Source organism: Alosa sapidissima, chromosome 2 (genome assembly GCF_018492685.1).
Source record: "Alosa sapidissima isolate fAloSap1 chromosome 2, fAloSap1.pri, whole genome shotgun sequence".
NCBI lineage: Eukaryota > Metazoa > Chordata > Actinopteri > Clupeiformes > Clupeidae > Alosa > Alosa sapidissima.
In genome coordinates, this window is record NC_055958.1 from 27,271,984 (window position 1) to 27,290,767 (window position 18,784).

At 44.1% G+C, this 18,784-nt stretch overlaps 1 protein-coding gene across 1 annotated transcript; it reads right to left on the reverse strand.

Moving 5' to 3' along the window:
* Nucleotides 1-977: 977 nt before the first annotated feature.
* si:dkey-229b18.3 lies at nucleotides 978-18,502 on the reverse strand. The gene is made up of 7 exons (XM_042080793.1): nucleotides 16,711-18,502; nucleotides 15,675-15,748; nucleotides 13,685-13,910; nucleotides 10,754-13,143; nucleotides 4,211-4,420; nucleotides 3,951-4,056; nucleotides 978-2,296 (listed from the first exon to the last, which is right to left on the reverse strand). The coding sequence occupies exons 1-6, from the start codon at nucleotides 17,048-17,050 to the stop codon at nucleotides 3,952-3,954; spliced, it is 3,345 nt and encodes a 1,114-aa protein (XP_041936727.1). The 5' UTR covers nucleotides 17,051-18,502; the 3' UTR covers nucleotides 978-2,296; nucleotide 3,951.
* Nucleotides 18,503-18,784: the final 282 nt, after the last annotated feature.

Sequence of the window (18,784 nt, forward strand, 5' to 3'; positions counted from 1 at the left end):
TGGCGTCGCGGCACCCTGACGTAGAGCTGGAGATAGGGGTGAGTGGCCTTTCACAGCTGAGTGAGCATCTTAATGTGATGGCAAGGTGAGTGTGCAGAGCAGTGGGATTAGCTGGCGTTCCATTTCCTCATTTCAGATGGGCCAAGGTTATCAGTGAGGGAATTACCCCCCCACACACACACACTGCCCATTCAGCAGCTGTGTCTAATACAGAGCTAGTGTCATACCGACTGAGTTTTTCATGCACGTCTAATTGGGTTGCAGGGAAACTCAACTTTCAACCTTCGATCAGGGTTTTGGACAGCTTAGTCCATCTTGAGCTTCAATAGGAAATCGTAGCATCCTTGTAATAAGCTGATTCCTCAAGATGTGGCATTAGTAGGCTACCCCACAATAGGGGTATCTGTTTGCCATCTTTTGGAAGATCAGAAAGGAGCTCTGGGGTTGATTGTACACTCTTAAAACGAATGTGTTGGAAACAACACAAACTGTGTTGACCCTATCTGGACAGAGATGTGTTAAAAACAACGCAAGTTGTGTTGTTTTCAACTCATTCGTTTTAAGAGACTGGGGAAGCAGAGTGAAAGCCAAATGTGAACGTTCCATTCTGGTCTGACTTTTCCAGCCGTAGGAGATTGAGTTACTGGAGTGATTTCCTCTCTGTCGTGGTGTTTATATGCCGATTTATAATAAATGGGAGAGGATGTAAATTCACACAGATTAAAGTGCCACTGAATGCATTTACTACGAGGTGTCGTCCTCTTGTGGTTGTAAGGAGAACAACACCTCAATTGCATTTTATTTGGGACATTTTTTTGGCATTCCACGAGTGGAGGCAGTCAAGGTTGTAAATGTTTGTTCTGTTGTGACGGCATGACTATTGGGTCTGTTTGTGGCAATGCTGGGAAATAATAAAAATATGCGTATTATGAATGAAGACGCTGCATATGCAAAAATGACTTCAGGCAATACCGAAGGACACTCCCAAGTGGAAAATGCGAAATTTATTCAATTTCAGTCTTGTTGCAGTTGCTGAACCCCAGCTAGACTGTTAGACAAAAACAACATTCTATACATTTTACATGTTTCTCTCCATAAGCTCATCAAAGCAAATGTAAGGGGATTTTTTTTTTAAATACAAAAAGGTGGCAAATAACCTTTGAGATTTATAAGAACAAAGAAGTAGTATATTGTGTCAATTACATTGTCAAAAATCAACCATTATCAATATGGCAGTATTCCCTTATGCAAAAGTATAGGCAGTAGACACAAGGTTAATTATGAAGAGCCTGCCGTTGGATATTAGCTCTGACCAGTTCATCCAAAACACAAGCAGGAATAACAACCTTCACAATTCACTAGGGACATTCAAAGGAGGACAACTGCACCTAAAATCATCCGTTTCTGTTTCCAATCAATTCTAAAGGTCTGGGTTCCAAGCTCTTGGGCTACAGTCAACAACCAATTCAACTGATACACGACAACTCCTAAACGAGTGGGCAAAAGCCCACCCACCATCAGTAGAATATTTCTCTATACACTCATGGCTTGCAATAATCTTTATTAAAACCTTAGGAACAATCTTTACACTCTCCACCTGTTAAAGAGACACCTTCCCCCTCCCTGCATCTATTAAAGTCTGTCCATCCAACAAGAATGACAGCAATAGCAGTCCATATTAAACACAACAAACACTGTCCACCTTTCAAGTATATCCCAGTCCACATCTTTATCCAACAAGGGCCTCTTAGGTTTAAAACAAAGCTACCAGTTTAAGTGCACTCAAAATAACTATATTTATATTTTAAAAAATCAGCATAATAACATTAAGAACGGTAGACCCTAATTACAATAGTAGTTATCATTATTTCAAACCTTCTGAACATTTCACAATATACATATGTAACCATAACAACCAGAATCCACCCCACCCTGAGTGCATTACCACTGGTTTCAGGTTACACCCCTGTAGCCATAAAAATACAACATCATTTTGGTCATTTAAATAACAATAATAAGGATGGATGGAGCCACAATATTAATATTAATCATTACAGTAATAATAGCAATAATTACATCTATCATTTCAGCATATTCTCATACGTGACCAATTCTTTGTCTTCACAGCCATCGTATTTAAAGCAAAATAGAGCACTCTCACTCCTTCCACCTTCACAATATTAAGTAGTAAGAGCCGCTTGCTCTTTCAAAGTTAGAACTAGAAACCCTCTGCTCCTGCTCTCCAGATACGTGCAAGATATCTTCATCAGGATTCATGTTACTGCTGATGTCCCTCCTGCAATACAAAACCAAACGCAGTGATTATTATTTAGACAGACAACAAATGGTATTCATGGTTGAATATTCTCTGTGTCGTATAGTCACACTAAGCAAGCACACAGGTATTATCACAAACACCTAACATGTCAATGCATTACATACAAAGCTGTGTAGTAATTGCTGTGTGGTTTGAGTTTGTGTATAAGGTGGTGGTGGTAGTGGAGTGTTGTGTGTGTGTGTCTGTGTATAAGGTGGTGGTGGTGGTGGTGGTGGTGGTGTGTGTGTGTGTGTGTGTGTGTGTGTGTCAGTGGCACCACCAGAAATTTTGAACAGGGGTGGCCAGATTAGGCCATTGCGAATCTTTTTGGTAGCACACCAAAACTGGAGGGGGGGGGGGGGGGGGGGGATTTAAATTACTAGTTGGCTACCCACTGTAGTATATCACAGTCCTTTGAGGCCTCTGCTATTTTCAGTGTTATTTTACTATTACGCTCTTATCTTGGTCATCGTAAGGGCCATATAATAAGACCAAAATGCTATATCCTCAATTTTAATGCATTTTCATAAATCCTTCATTTTTTATTTTGTTTTTGGAACTTTAATTGGGTAATTGTTATTTACTCAATCAAAACAACACAATTGCACTTTTATTGATATTACCTGAAAAATACAATTAAATAACATGATTTTATCATGTCACATGATTATCACATGATTTTTTTTAAAAAAACGGATTTATAGCGTTTTGGAAAGAGCTCTTTATAATGCTAGGCTATATCGTTTTCAAGACAGTCTAGGCTACCCATATCTGGGAAAGTATGATGTGATCATGCTTGCATATATCTTATGTCAGCCTTTATATTAAGGAAAGTACTTTGTCTGTATCCATGTCACCTGAACCATGCTGGTTGAAATATCTATTCAAAAGCACAGTTGATCTGTGCATGCCATGACCAACTTTTGAGTCTTTGATTTGGAAAGCAAGTTCATTATTTTGGGAAAAGTCCCACCAATTTTACGCACCGGAAACAGCTTTTTCAATCGGCTGCTGTGCTGCTGGTGTTTTGCCAAAAAATTGAGGACAACGCGATCAACCTGTGCGACATGAGAGATACGAGTGATAGGCCCTAACAATTTGAGTTCGATATGGAAGCACTTCGGGTTTTGGGTATATCAAACTATGTAGAAGGACAAAGCGGTATGCAAACTGTGCAGTCGTGAGTTCTACGTATATTGTTTGACATTTCTAATTGTAAACGCAGCCACGTTGAAGCCTGCAGTAATGTTTTTCACTGATGTTATGGCAGTCCACTCTGCTTATTGTTTTTCGAGAATGTTGCACTCCTGTTTGTCATTGTGCACGAAACTTCACGCCATTGTGCGTCTTCAAGCGCCCCCTTTACGTTCATCCTAATGCCGGTTAGTTGTTCGTGGATTGTCCTATATTTGGCGTTGAAAATTGAAACGTCTTTAGACATGAAAAATCGATTTTACAATCGATTCAATGAACAATTATGTCTCAAGAATCGAACAGGATTTTTTCACAAAAGTGACAGCCCTAGTGGTGGGGTGGTGGGGTGTGTGCGTGTGGTAGTGGTGGGGTGTGTGGGTGTGTGTGTGGGTGCGTGGGTGCGTGTGTGGGTGCGTGTGTGTGTGTCTGAGTGTCTGACCTTAGGACATGGCCACCATACACTGACGACATCTGTACAACTTGGGGTCATGATTCCGGATATGATTCTTGACATTCTTTTGGCTGAAGAAGGTCTTGCTGCACAGCTATAGGACAGAAAATGGAACAAGGTAATGACTAGAAGCGATGATGACACAACACAACACATAAAAGACCATCTTTCCAACTTATGATACCAATGATAACAGAAATGATTTGAAAAATGACTTTACTTTTCCAAGGGGGGGGGTGTTGACCTACCGGACAGGGCCAGTGCTTGCCCTCGATGTGGCGGATACGGTGCATGATGAGCGCATCGCAGTCTCTGTAGGAGGCGCGGCACTGCTGGCAGGCGTGGGACCCGCGTGGGGCCTGGGCACTAGGACCGCGCAGCTGCTTGAGTCGCGCCCGCCGGATGGACTCCAGCAGGATGGAACGCCGGCTGTGCAGCGGCAGAAGCTTGGCCAGATTCTGTGAGGAAACACACGTGCACACATTTGCACACCAAACATCAGCATTAACACAGTGCTGTAACAGAGGAGTTAAAGGGACACCAGGCAACGTTTTTGTGTTAATTAATCATCTTCGTAAGTCGGTATATGGTTAAATGACTCATTACAGGGCGAATGAAGGCTCTCTCGCCCGCCCCTACTGCCTGTAGGAAGAATATCCCACTTGCAAGTTCAGTGTATCCTACCCGCCGACCGAAGCAGGATCAGTTTACAGCACAGAGGCAGGCTAACAAAACGCTAGAGATTATTGCAAACGTGTGTATAATGGCCAATTGACGGATGGCACCAACCAATCAAATATGGTTATACTTCAAGTCATTTGCATAGCTACCGTCGGGAACACCCACTGGCATGCATTGACGGAACGCAACTGTGTGTAGAAGCCGTAACACAGTGCTGTAACAGAGGAGTTAAAACATCAGCATTAACACTGTGCTGTAACAGAGGAGGAATGATGTGCACTTCGAATAGCCCAGGCTACTTTGGACTGTCTTTAGACTTTGAGTAAGCAAACGACAATTCCAACTGCAAGGTCCTAAATTGATACGAGCGATAAGGGTCCCGAATTAAAGAAAGTCTCAGAATGCCACAAAAGCAAAGCATAACCAACGACAAGCAACGAGTGGCAGACAGAGTGTGATGTCACTTATAGGCCACCAGAGACTGTTTTTGAGTCACACCGTTGCAAATTTCATATGATGAATCATTCCACAAAATGGTTTGTTTTCTCGATCATCAAGTTATTCAATAGGCTAAGCATATAGCCTTGACTCAAAACAGCTGTTAGGATTATGTCATTTTGATTTGTAAAAAATGTCACATGCAGCCATGCTTAAGTTCTGCTCACTTCACATTTATTATATTATCTGTATTCATTACTGAATACTTGCCTGGAATTATGTTTTTCCCTATCATCCTATTTTTAAAGCAGGCCTACCTGCAGGCATGTAATTGGGCTACAGGAATAGCATGTTTGAACGGGCACTGCACTAGTCAGTAGGGGTGTGACTTTCGAAACTGACGTCTCGAATCAGTGTCGAGGCTTCGAAGCACAAGTGTTTCGAAACACTGCTCCGAAACGTGGTTTAAAACAGCCATGTCATATGACCACTGCTTCAAAACATCGTTCAAAATCCCCATGTCATGTGACCAAAGCTAAGTAAACCTTCGGTGCATTTCACTGGTGTTTGGCGGCAGGCGTGCCAGCGCGTTCAATTAACTGTGTGCTACTGTAGACTTTTCTTAAGCAATAACCATGATGGTGTAGTGGTTAGTGAGGGTGTTTTTGCACGGCAGCCCAGGCTGCTCAAATGTGGTTCGATCCCCGTTTGATTTGTAAGGTATTGTTTCAGATAACATGTTTATGTTTTCTTACTTCATCATTAACCACTCAGTTTCAACTAAACTCTCAGAATGGTCAAAAAGCAAACACATTGCGACATCGAGAGTTTTTATAAGAAAAAAGTGATTTAATGAATACTAGCGCCAGCAATAAGATTCTCTTATACCAGAGACCAAGACCAAGACTGAACACAGGTAACACAGTGAGCCACGGACTTTAAAGTCTACATCTCCGATATGAAGCATGACAGATTTGTTTCACCCTAAACAGCTCTGAAGTGTCGGAATTGTTCCGAAGCTTCGGAACAATTCGGCACAATTGCTTTGAACGTTTCAGTGTTTCATAAAGCCTTGCTTTGCCCATCCCTACTAGTCAGCATTAACACTGTGCTGTAACAGAGGAGTTAAAACATCAGCATTAACACAATGCTGTAACAGAGGAGTTTAAGGGGGGGGGGGGGCGCTGTGGCGTAACTGGCTACAGTGCTCATACCACATTCGGGTCCACGTGCCCACGGGTGGAGCTTAATTTGCCGATCCAACCCCATCCCTCTCCTTCACTTGCTTCACTGTCACTTGTCACTCTGTTCACTGTTCTATCAGATTAAAAAGGCATACAAGCCCTCAGAAATATTTCACACTTTTTTTTTTATTTGTGCAGGCAAAATAATTGCCTGAAAAGAACTGCCTTAACAAAAAGGGGAAAAAAACAAAACATTTATGTTATTCATTTATCTGCTATTCATGTCCATGAGCTACTGCATCACCGTTACCAAGGTTTCTCTCCTTGTTATGACTATGGGGTCTAGGTATGACCACATCTGAATGACGTCTGCATTATGTTCTGTGATTGAGAACAGACCTGTTTTAGCTGGGGATTTACGCAACTCTATTACAAGTATAAATCACAGCAAAGCTAGAAACAAACAAACAAGAATAAAATACGAACAACAAATCAAGTAAAAACTATTTGTATCTCCTTTTACAGCCAAAGCCTCTAAAACCTCCAACTTAAAACATATCACCCTAAACCTTAAATCTGAACACAAAGGTCCAATATGTGGCAGAGGGCAAAACAAACACTTGAGGTGGTTATTAGCAGTTGAAAACCAGCTAATCTTCCCTTTGCACAGCAACTGCTGTGACTGTTGACAGCTGTTAGACACACCATTGAAATGTTTGTCAGGAGATAAAGAAGCTTTGGGAGACTTTGGTAGCATGATGCCTCAAGAGTGTTGAGTAGTAGCAACATTATCAGGCAATAATATAATAAAGGTTGCCATCTTAAGATCAGATTAACGAGTACTTGCTTGCACTTATCAAATGTTTAAGAGAAATTCAGACTATAACAAGACCACAGCACACAATGAATATGGTGTCTTACCAAACATGAATGCTAAAATGTATGCTATGTGGATTAATACACAGACAAATTCAACACTTCTTCAACACAGACAAATTTGACACTACTTTGACACATTTGAAGAACTTCATCTCCTTCTGAAAAAGTCGATCTGGTAGTTCGTTGCCAATCTAATTGTGATGTCTGACCACTCACCTCCTTAAACTCTGCATTACAGAATCCAAAGTCAGCCTAACATCAGATACAGGTGAAAGTAGGCCAGTATGGTCCAGTACTGTGTACGTTTCAGTGGCGGTACGTAGTACTGGATAGGGAGAAGTGCAGCTGCCAAAACCAGGGCTGCTAACTCAGGCATTGGGCGTGAGACTCACAACTGACACATTTCTACATTTTACTCACACTACACATTTTCTCATGCTTACTTTTAATCTACGCTTTCTCTGACGTAGGCTACTTGTGATTTTAAATTAAACTGTCAAAGAGATCCATGTATTAAGGCGTAAGGTGGATTTAAAATATGGTGGCAGCTACGGTATGTAAGAGTGCAGAGAGTTTTGTCTCAAAACGAAAGCACAACAGTGTCTCCTTTATCAAGCAATAAATGACCGCCTAAAGTAATTAAGAACTGCACCACACCACACCTTACCTCCTTATCCGATGTATCAGTAGGTTATCTTCACTCACTGAGAAATTTTCAGTGACAGACTGAAACAAACTAACTTTAGGCTATGTGGAAAGGTAACATGAAGCCATGCATAAAGAAAAAGGTACCTAAAAAGGTACATTTTAAGAAATGTCTTTTTACTAAATGCATACCTTTATCTTTTCATGAACATGACCCATCATATACAGTGCAACCGGAAAGTTCAGACCTGGTCCGTGTAACGCTTTGCAGTGCTTTGTTCTTTTTGCTCCATCCATCTGATCCAAATAAAAAATGTGTTCAATAATCCAATTTTCAATTTTTTTAACTGGTCAGCAAATAGATAATTGCTGCTATTTTCTAATTGTGTCAATTGTGTTTTTCTTTATTAAGATAAAGAAAAAAACAGAAACTGGATTAGAAACAAAAGTAAGGGGGGGTGACCTGATACATATTGGCGCGCGGTGTGATCACATTTTATCAGCGGATGTAGAGATGGAGGGCTATCAAACACAGTTCAGCTTGCATCAAGGTGCCAAGCGATTGATAATGTCAGCTCGAGATCAGAACTTCAGATGCAGAGGGAGACATTGCTGCATCCTGACACTTATGAGTACGTGTTCTAGGCCTACTCATGCTCTGGGAGGCTTTGGAGACCTACATGAGCATTACCAATGGACCGTAGTAGCCTACAAGTTTTGTGTACTGTCGTTCATGGGGGGCCTTACAATAAAATAATTTATGTGTACATTTAGTGACGTACACCAACAAGGATTTCCGGGACACTGAAAGACCGGGGTACACAAAACTTGGTGGGCATGTAACCCCACATGGACAGCATGGAACCGTCGTTTTCCACGTCGTGGTCCACGTACGTTGTTGTAGCCCCCCCGCTGGACTGGACCCCCCCCGAAAGGAGGGTAGGGCAGACACAGTTCTCTGTGAATATCTTGAGAACTGTAGGGCCTAGGATGACCATTTTTTTCCGTATGTTTGTCTCCAGGGGTCATGTTAACCCATTTCATGTGCACAAACAGATACACACACACATACATTCACAGTAATCATACGTATGACACATACTCACACAGTAGACATATGTACGCTTGCATGCACAGGCACATACGCAGGCACACACACAAGCACGCACACACACACACACACATACATAACATAAACATACACACAATTCAAGAATTTCTCAGTATTATGAACAGGCAAGATGGAGGTGGGGTTGTATAAAATTAATTTTACATGTGAAATCTATGAAATAAATCATGTTTTGGTACTTGTTGTCTAGCAGATACCAGTGAGAATTGAGTGTGGATAATGCAATTTAGTGAGACAGTTAGAATCATATAGGCCTTTCAGCGTGATTTATTTTTGTGGAAAAAATGTGCTGGACTGGGCGGCGGTCATATTTTGTACCGCTCTGCGGTACATCTAGTTAATCTCTAAAGTAATGAGTGAAAATCATGAACAACTTCAGGCGGCGCTCTCTTCCACCATCTAGCCTGGCCCAGCTAGATTGTGTTCTCCCCCCGGTGCTCATGGTTCAGTCCAACCACAAGCGCAAAAAAGGGAAATTACAAAATTGATGCATCATTTCAATTTTTAACTTCTGAACAGAAAACCGTAACTGTGCTCAATTGAAAATCAAAATAAGCAACAATAACCCATTTACTGTGCCGTCCTAAAGAATGGATAACGGATTTTTAAGCCTATTTTTATATTTTTTCATGTGAATTCTGCAAATAGAACATAGCACTGCAAAGCATTACACAGACCAGACCCTTTCAAGTTTTCCACATTTTGATATGCTTCAGACTTATCTTAAAATGGATTCAATTATTTTCCCCCCCTCATCAGTCTACACACAATGCTCCAATAGTTCACAAAAAAAAAAAAACAGGCATTTGGAATGTTTTGTAATAGTATAAAAAAATACTGAAATATTCCATTTGCATAAGTATTCAAACCCTTTGTTATGGCACTTGCAATTGTGCTCTAGTGCATCCTACAGGGTCCTTGGTTACCTGTCTGGCTGAGCAGCCAGATCTAGGAAGACTGTTGGTTGTTCCAATCGTTTCCATTTGAGAAAGATGGAGGCTACCATGCTCTTGGGCACCTTCCAGATCTGTGTCTTAACATAACCCTGTCTCGGAGGTCTATGGACAATTGTCTCAACCTTGTGGCTTGGTTTTCACTCTGACATACACCATCAACTGTGAGACCTTATATAGACAGATGTGTGTCTCTCCTAATAATGTCCAATGAATTCATTTAGGCACAGGTGGACTCCAATCAAGATGATCTCAAGGATCATTGATAGAAGTAGGATGCACCGGAGCTCGATTGCAAGAGCCATAACAAAGGGTCTGAATACTTATATAAATTTAACTTTTCTTTTTTTATAAAACTTACAAAACACCCCAAACACCTGCTTTTTTGTGGAGTATTGTGTGATAAGAACCAAAATGAATTGAATCCATTTTAAGAGGAGTCTGAAACATAACAAAATGTGGAAAACTTGAAAGGGTCTGAAAACTTGGACAAATAAACTCTAACAACGGTTGCACTGTAGGCTTTTAAATGACACCAACACATGGACTGTTATTTCGACTGTTTCGATTAATGAGAACAGTTTATCCAGAAGAGTTAAGAGGAAAGTAAGAGGGAGCTTCTGAAGAAAGCAGCGAAAAAAGTGCAAGTGTGAGTCAGATATCAAGCAGAGGTGAAAAGATGGAAGCCCTGCTGATATCCAGAGGAGAGATGAACAATATTAAGCCATGAAGGCTGTGGTAGTACCGGCAAGACTTTAAAAGTACTTTCATGTATACAGGTTGGCATCAAGTGTACATCCAAATAACTTGTGTACTAAACTCATATTGGTACTATCCATACATACTCCAACACACACACACACACACACACACAGCATTTACCTTTGTGGGTTCTCTCTTCGTGTCTGACCTCTTCTTGGTTGCAGGTGGGCGAGAGTGACCTTGGGTGACCCTCTGACTCGCGCTCCTCTCCGCCGGCTCCTTCTTGACCTTGCGCCGGAGCGCTTTGGTGTTGCGCTGAAACACCGCCACCGCTTGCGTCGCCTGCCTTTCCCGCCGCAGCCTCGGCCTCATCTCCACTCCTCTCCTGTCGGCCACGTCCCTCCTGCGGAGCCGCCCGGCGCTCAGGACGCTCCCGTGGGCCGGGCTGCCGGGGGGCACGGTGCCGTGGGCAACGGAGCGGGTCAGGCAGATGTCCACGCTCTCCTCCTCCCTCTTGATGCCGGCCGCTGGCCTGCAGAAGCTGATCAGGAAGCCGGGATCCAGCAGCTTCACTGGCAGCTTGCTCTGCCGCTTGCCCAGCTCCGGCGTCTCCTGATCGGGTAGCGGGACTGACAGCGGAAGGGGGTCCGCTGGCTCTTCCTTGATGGCTTTGTATTGAGGGTGCTGGTGGAGACTGTGGTGTTGGCCCCATTCTTGGCTCTCCTCTCCCTTTCCCATCTCCCTCAGCCGTCGTTTCACCTTACCCCTCTGCAAACCAGACTTGTCCGAGGGGCCGGTGCTACACTTCTGCCGGCTCTGTTGCACTGCTAGACACCTGCTGTTATACCTCTGCGTGCGTCCAGTCATGCCTGACGACCGCGTGTGCACAACACCGTCACTCAGGGCAGACTTTTTGGCTCTGGGGGGAGGTGTGAGAGACACTCGTTGCCTCACGTGGCTGGAATTGCGATGCGGGACGTGGACTGTGTGAGCAAAGACTGGGCAGTCCACAGGCTCCTGTTTGACCTTGACAGCGGGCTTCTTTGGGGCTCCAGGTGGCCATTTGGCCGACTTGGCCTGGGCACGCGGCATCTCTCTCGAACGCCTGTACTCCTGTGGCACGCGGTCCTCCGGACGCTTGCAGGGAGTGGGCAGAAGCGGTGGGAGTGTCACCTTGCTGCGGGTGTTCTTCACAGTGGACAACAGGGGCTTGTTGTCGTGGACGGCCACCTTCTTCTTCAGCTTCATGTTCTCAGGCCTGATGAGCTCTGGGGGTTCGGCCTTGATCACCCTCCGCAGAAGCTCCACCCTGGTCATGTCGCAGAGCGAGAACGTTGGGTTGATCTCGGCTAGGACGCCGATGCTGGACCCAATGCCACCCGCCATCGCCCCTGGTGCCAAATCGCTGCCTTGGGCTTTCGGTTTCCGCCGGGCAGTGAGCGAGTAATTGTTGACCTTAGGTTTCCTCAGGCGGTTCTTCTGCTTCCAGCCAGTGAGGGCATCTGGACCGGGCAGCAGGGATTTCCTCTGCAGGCCCAGGACGCTGAGGAGACGGTACTTCTCTTGAGTCCGCGGGCTCAGCACCTCTTCCTGCACGCGGGCACCCTGGACCTCTTCCTCCACCGGTTCTTGCTTCACCTTTGTTGGGGTGACCAGCCCGGTCACTTGGCTCTGATCTACCTCAGCCGCCTGAATCTCAGGAGGACTGCTGTGCCTGTGACTCAAACCCTTGGAGGAAGCAGTGGCAGTGGAGCTGGAGCAAAAGGAGGAGCCCAAGCGTCTCCTTTTGCCTTTGAAGGAGATGTCCAGCTTGGGCAGGAGCCTTCGCAGTGCAAGTGCAGCCCCTGGGGTAGAGCGGAGAAGGCGGGCAGGCTGTCCGCGCACGGCCCTGGGCTGAGGAGGAGAAGTGCGTTTGGCTGCAAATGAAGAGGAAGCGGAACCAGGCGTGGGGGAGAGGCTGCACGTGGACAGTTTCCTCTTGCTGGACGGAGATTTGAAGTCCATCAGCTTCAGCCTGCGGGTGGGACTGCAGGGGAAGCCGTTCTCCTCGGGCTGAGGGTGGCTGGACTGAAGTCTGTGCTGAGGCTGGGACAGGCCTGGCCACCTGGAGCACTCCCCTTCGGACTCGTCGGAATCATCCAGGGTGAGCTTAAAGTTGCCGTCGGCATTGTGTTCCCTGCACTGAGCAGCACAGTTCCGCAATGGTCCTGCATGATGATGGTGGTGGTGGTGGTGGTGGTGGTCGTCACCATCATTCTCCTCGCTGCTCAGCTCCCTCTTTCTCTTCCACTGAAACGCATCCGCTCGTTGTGCAAATGAAGGGAAGGTCCGTCGGCTGTTAGGCAGCTCCAGAGGAGGACACCCAGGGGCCAGAGAAAGAGGAAGCCCAGCGCGGTGCACTGCCCCTGGGGATCCATTCTCCCTCTGGATGGCTTTGCAGGCCTCCAGAGCTGGCCACATGCGGAGGTGTCTGGCCATGGTGGACACCTCAGGCAGGTTCTCAAGCTTCAGAGTCAGCGTGGAGGTGTAGGAAAACTCCAGCAAGGGCATGAAGCTCTCCTCACTGAATCCTGAAAGGAGAGCAGATGAGAGAATCACCATGTGGAAAAAAGCCAAAATTAACAGTATTTACATTCTTAAAGAATTTTACACTCTTGCATGCAGTTAAACATATATGACACATGCTCAATAGTAAAAATGTACTTTAACAATATTAAATTAAACATTTTTACAACATGCACAAGACCACAAGTGAAAAGTGAACATCAAAATAAATGTGCTATGTCACATAAAAAAAAACAGGCAGGGTTACGAGTTAATAAGCTGTCAAAACCACCCTGACCACCCTGTGCTGTTTTTGAAGATCCCAAAACATTTCTCTAACAAAATAAGTTGCAGTCTCATCAGCCAATACTCTGAACGTAAACAGACTGACAACACAACACTATTTCCTTCCATTCCGTTTCATGTTTTAATAAAACCTCAAACTGTTTGCTAAACTAAATTACTTTGGGTCATCTAGGGTCAGCTAATAACACTGCTCCACAAACATGCCCATGCAGTCACTCATAATAGCTGGGTACTCTGTGTATGCAGGTGTGGTAGCAGTACCTGTAAGATCAATGTATGATTGTGGAACAGCAGCAGAGTCCATTTCAGTAAAAACTTCCTGGAAGTATTCGCTGACGGCAGCCAGAACAGCTTTGTGGGCAGAGAACGCGTGGCCACCGCCCGTCTTCAGCGTGATGTCACAGAAGAGTCCTGCCTCCTGTTGCGCCTTCAGCTTGCTCAGCACTTCCTGGCTGTGTGACATCACCATCCTGGACACACAGCGGCCCTTTAACAACACGGGGGAAATTAAACAAACAAACAGGCGATTTAAAAACTGGCCGAGACAACTGGAGTATAAAATATGTTGCCATGACGTGATTTGAAGATTAACATGCAAGTATACACACGCTCACCTCACACACTCACACATTAAGGTTCATGAAGAGGCATAGAAAGGTTCTTTCATAATTACAGGGATACAAGGAAGTTTATGGTCACATGCATATAGTAACTGGATGCAAGAAATGCAGTGAAATTATGTCTGGTGTCAGCCTATTTGTGCATTTATGGGTGGGGGGTAAAAAGTGCAGTAGAAGAGCAACAGGGGAAAGGAAAAACTCCCTTACTAAGGAAGAAACCTTGGGCAGAGCCACGGCTCAAGGGGCTAACCCAACTGCCAGGGGTCTTGGTGTGTGTGTTGGGGGGATGACAATGGAGACGGGATAGTGTGCTGTGTATGTGGGGAGAGGGCAGTGTGCAATATGTGTGTTGGAGAAGCTTCCTCATGAGAGATAATATGAGCTTCCTCATATTAAAATATCAATGGAACAAAACTTGAGAGGTTCATAATGAATCATTAAAACTCCATCACTTTGAGCCAGGGCTCGAATTATCTTTTTGTCTTTAAGGGGGTCTCTCTCTCATAAAAAGTTGGCACACCCCGCGCATAGCCTAACAAGCGCAGTATATATGTGCACGGTAGGCCTAGGCGTTACCTTGACACACGCACACAACAGACAGAGATTTTTCATAGAAATTGATTGCTTTTCATTCATTTCAACATATTATTGATTGTAATAGTCCATATTTCACCTATATTTCACATATTTCATTTCAATTTCACAATACAAAGAAATAGACTAAATGATTTAGTCTGTGCCATTCTCAATTTCACAACGTAACTCATTTGAACCAGACCACCGTCTCAGATAGGCTATCCTCAGTGTCAAACACAATAATGCATGTAGTATAACTTATACACAGGGAAAATGCACTAACTGCCAGAAATTAATAAAGCCATTGCAGCCAAACTATGTTCTAGTATTAGGCTAATGTACACATATAACAACACCAGGGTGTTCAGTCGTCTCGTGTGTTGAACCGTGGAAAATTAATAGACGAACAATTTTTGGAGTTTGCACTGAGATGTTGTCGGTTAGCCATTGAATATTCCAACATCAGAGATTGCTAACAGGTGTTTTAAAATATCTGGGAACTTTCCAGAGCTCTGAATGGTAGAGGATAGCTACAGATCATCAGTTCACACAATCATTGTAGGCTGCATTATGGGCCATAATTTATGGCTTTGTCAATCAACATAGAAGAGGTGAAGCGCAAGTTCAACAGCAAACAGGACTTTTCAGCACGTATCAAACAATGCAGGCTAGCCCAATGAACGCCTATGTAACTAGACAAAACACTCGCATCAAAGCAGGGTGATTTCTTCAGATTTGAGAGTGCTGTCAAATACGGTTTGGTCATATAGTCTAGTGGTGTGGTGGTGAAGTGTCATGCTGTGTTCAAGAGCGTAGGGTAGGGGTACGTCCCATAGTAGCCTATATTTTAATTTCACGTCTTTAATGGTAAGAGATTGCACAGGGATGGATAATAAGCGGTTGTTTAAGATTAAATTACAATGCCAGACACCCTCAGATATGAGAGACCCCCTCAGGTTTTTGACTTTGTTGCTTTCATGGGAGCCAGTCCTCACTCTATGGGAGTTCGGCTCCCTCTGGCTCCCACATAATTCAAGCACTGCTTTGAGCCTTACCTCTTGTCTGTCGGCCTTCCTGAGTTTGCACTCCTCACACCCAAGGACATACTCCCTCACCTGAAGGTACATTCCTGTAGGGATATTTTAGTGTTAATCAAACCTGTATGACACAAATAAACACGTTCAATAACTCTAGAAGTCAAGTTAAATGACTAAAAGCAGACAAAGGAAACAAAGTTTAGCATCCAAATAGTTACTTATTACTCTGAGGAAGACATTCATATAATCTGGATCATATGCTGTTCACATTAGTGGTAAGCAAAAATGCCTGGGTAATAATCAACATTCTACTGTTTAAGATGGAATCAAAATGCTGGTTAAGTTTAAGTTCAGACACAGTCACTGTCAAGGAGGATACCTATACGTATCTGCAACATAACTGTAGAATATGAATTGGATAGAACGTTGATATTGATATGGTGTTAAGAGTCCTTCAGAAAGTAGGCCTAAACAAGGGCATTTTCCATGAAGCACACGCATAAGCATGTTTGATGTAAGCCTACAAATCCCCTTTTTCTATATACACTAATGATACGGGATTTGTTTAAAAATCAAGACAAACAGTAGGCTTATGTTATAGTCAAAACTAATTTGACGCATCAAAGTGTCTTCACACTAAAGACAGTCTGGCTGAGCCCAACTGATAATGTCCTTAAATAACCTATACGCGTGTCGGAAATAAATCACCGGATTTCCGACATTCCCAAAACATCTGGGGGACTTCAGGAAGTGGGCAAGTAAGCAAGTAGCCATCCGAAGAAGAAAGTGGAAGGGCTCTTGACTGCTACGGAGACGTAGTAGCCTATACATGCACACGTAAGTGACATGGAAGTTGCCAGTGAAAAGCTTGCTGACGACCTTTCTGTAGCCTACAGAAGGGGCTGCATTTTTTTTTTCCTACATAGAATGAAACTGCGTAGCCTACACAACGCATAGGTTACGAAACATATCGCCACTTAAGGGTTCAACGTAGGTCGTTTCTGGACAGGAAAATGGGAAAACAACACGAAACAAAGGGAAATAAACAATTTACCTTCCCACCAGTAGTGCTCTGCCACGAATCTGTATGTGTCCTCAAGGGTGTGGTGTCTCCTCCCCGGTCGCTTCTGATGGAAAGTAGCGATGGCGTTCAGTCGCTTCTCTTCGGCCAGTACCTCTCGGTACTGAACAAAACCCCTCTCCAACTTTTTGCGGTACAGAGAACCGCCGATCTCTTCGAAGTACGGTGACGGCGGCGAACTGACGCTGCCCTGTGCAGTGCGGACGCCATTGACATCTCTCACGAGCTCTTGTTGTCCATCCGCTGACTGTTTGATGGTGCCAAAAGTGTCATCATTAGCATAGTGCGTATTATAGGTACAATCGCCAGCCATTTTTGCCCGGTTCCTTTTTTTAATGTGCTTCCTCTTGTCAGTGCCTGTTTACTCCGTACGAGGAGGGGAGAAACCTATCTGTAGGCACCTTCCTACCTTCGGATTGAAAGGATGCTTGAAAAACTGCTCGCTACAAACTTTCCACCATCCAAGGAAGTTGGTGATCCACTTGACTCCCCATTGAGATGGCGGGGTCATAAATAGCCCCTTTAGAGACCACGAGCATCACTCCATGAAACTTTAACCATGAAACTTTAAAAATTTAATATGACCTATCGCATAGCATCCATTTACACCAGGGCTATGGTTAAACTAAAATGCAGGAAAAAAAACACTGCAAGACTCAATTATTCTGTTTTTCAAACATTTAGACTCAGATATGGCAATAGCCTACCAGGAGTAAGCTTCAATCCAAACAAATTATAGTCAAGTGTACATGGGTTAGGCTATTACAATATTGCCATTTAAGCCTTCACACAATACACTACTCAGAATATAGCCTACACCCGTCATCTCACAGAACTGATTACATTTCTTCTATGTAGGAGTAGGCTATTCCTACATTTCCTTTGTGATAAACGAGAAAAACAAATCTGAGCTAAATCCAACAATAACACTGCACGTGCAGCACAGACAAAAGTCTGATGCTGTCTTCTTCAAGGGAGTCCACCAGAAACATTCAGTAGGATCCGGTGTGTTAGGCTACTGCATTGATTTTGGCAAAAAGCAAAAGTTTGACGTACAATCAATTTCGAAATGCACTTAATCCGTGGCAAAATGCTGTTGCGAAGGCGATCATGCAATAATTCTGCGCATTATAAGGTCCATTTTCCCCCCGAAGTGAAGTAGCCTTGGGTACCGCGCCAATGCTCAATGTAAATAAGTCCCGTAATTTTGCCAGATACTGGTTCAAGCGAAAGGGTTTACAACGATCTGACACAGTTACAGAAGCGTAAACCAAACCATCGACAGAGGAGGACTAGGGCCAGCGTGCAGACTATCCAATTTCCCGCAAACAATTCCAATAGCGTGGGGATGTAGCCCACTGTCGAGAGACGGCTACCCTCTAGCTGTAACTTGGGATTTCTTTAACTCGGCAGCAACATGCTGCAGCTATCTATCGAGCATCGCGAGTTCAACGACCTATGCGCGAGAAGGTGTCTCCCTCTAAAACACGGAGCCGTCAAGGTGAGTGAGTGGCCTCGGTTTGATAAGAAATCCGTTTCGTTTACCCCTCACACCGTCCAGTATCTCTCGCCTTTACGTGAGGCTAGTCAGATGATCGAATAATCCAATTTTTTAACTCGTAACCTTCTGTTGGTAACCAGATGTCAACCTAACATCGCGCTAACGCCCAGTGTCACTCCCCCTCCCTCACCGCATACCGATTAGCAGACCTTTTAAAGAACTTTAGCTACCGGCAATCTGATTGGTCTTTGGAGGTGCCACTCAATTGGTGCCTACTGTTTTTTTTCTGGTAGGTTTTTTTTCTTGTTAGGCTATATCAAGATAGGTTGTTGACGTCAATGTTGCCTTACTTGTGTAGGCTATGTCGAATTGTTCTGTATGAAATAGCAGTAATTACAATGGCCACAGACGCTGTAAGCACTATCCTTTTTTGTCGAAACATTACAGGCTACCAAGAGTCACGCACCACTAGCTTATTACGCGCGAGAATTACGTGTGGGCTGGGCCTAGATGTATTATAAGCACTGAAACGCAAAGTCTTAGGCA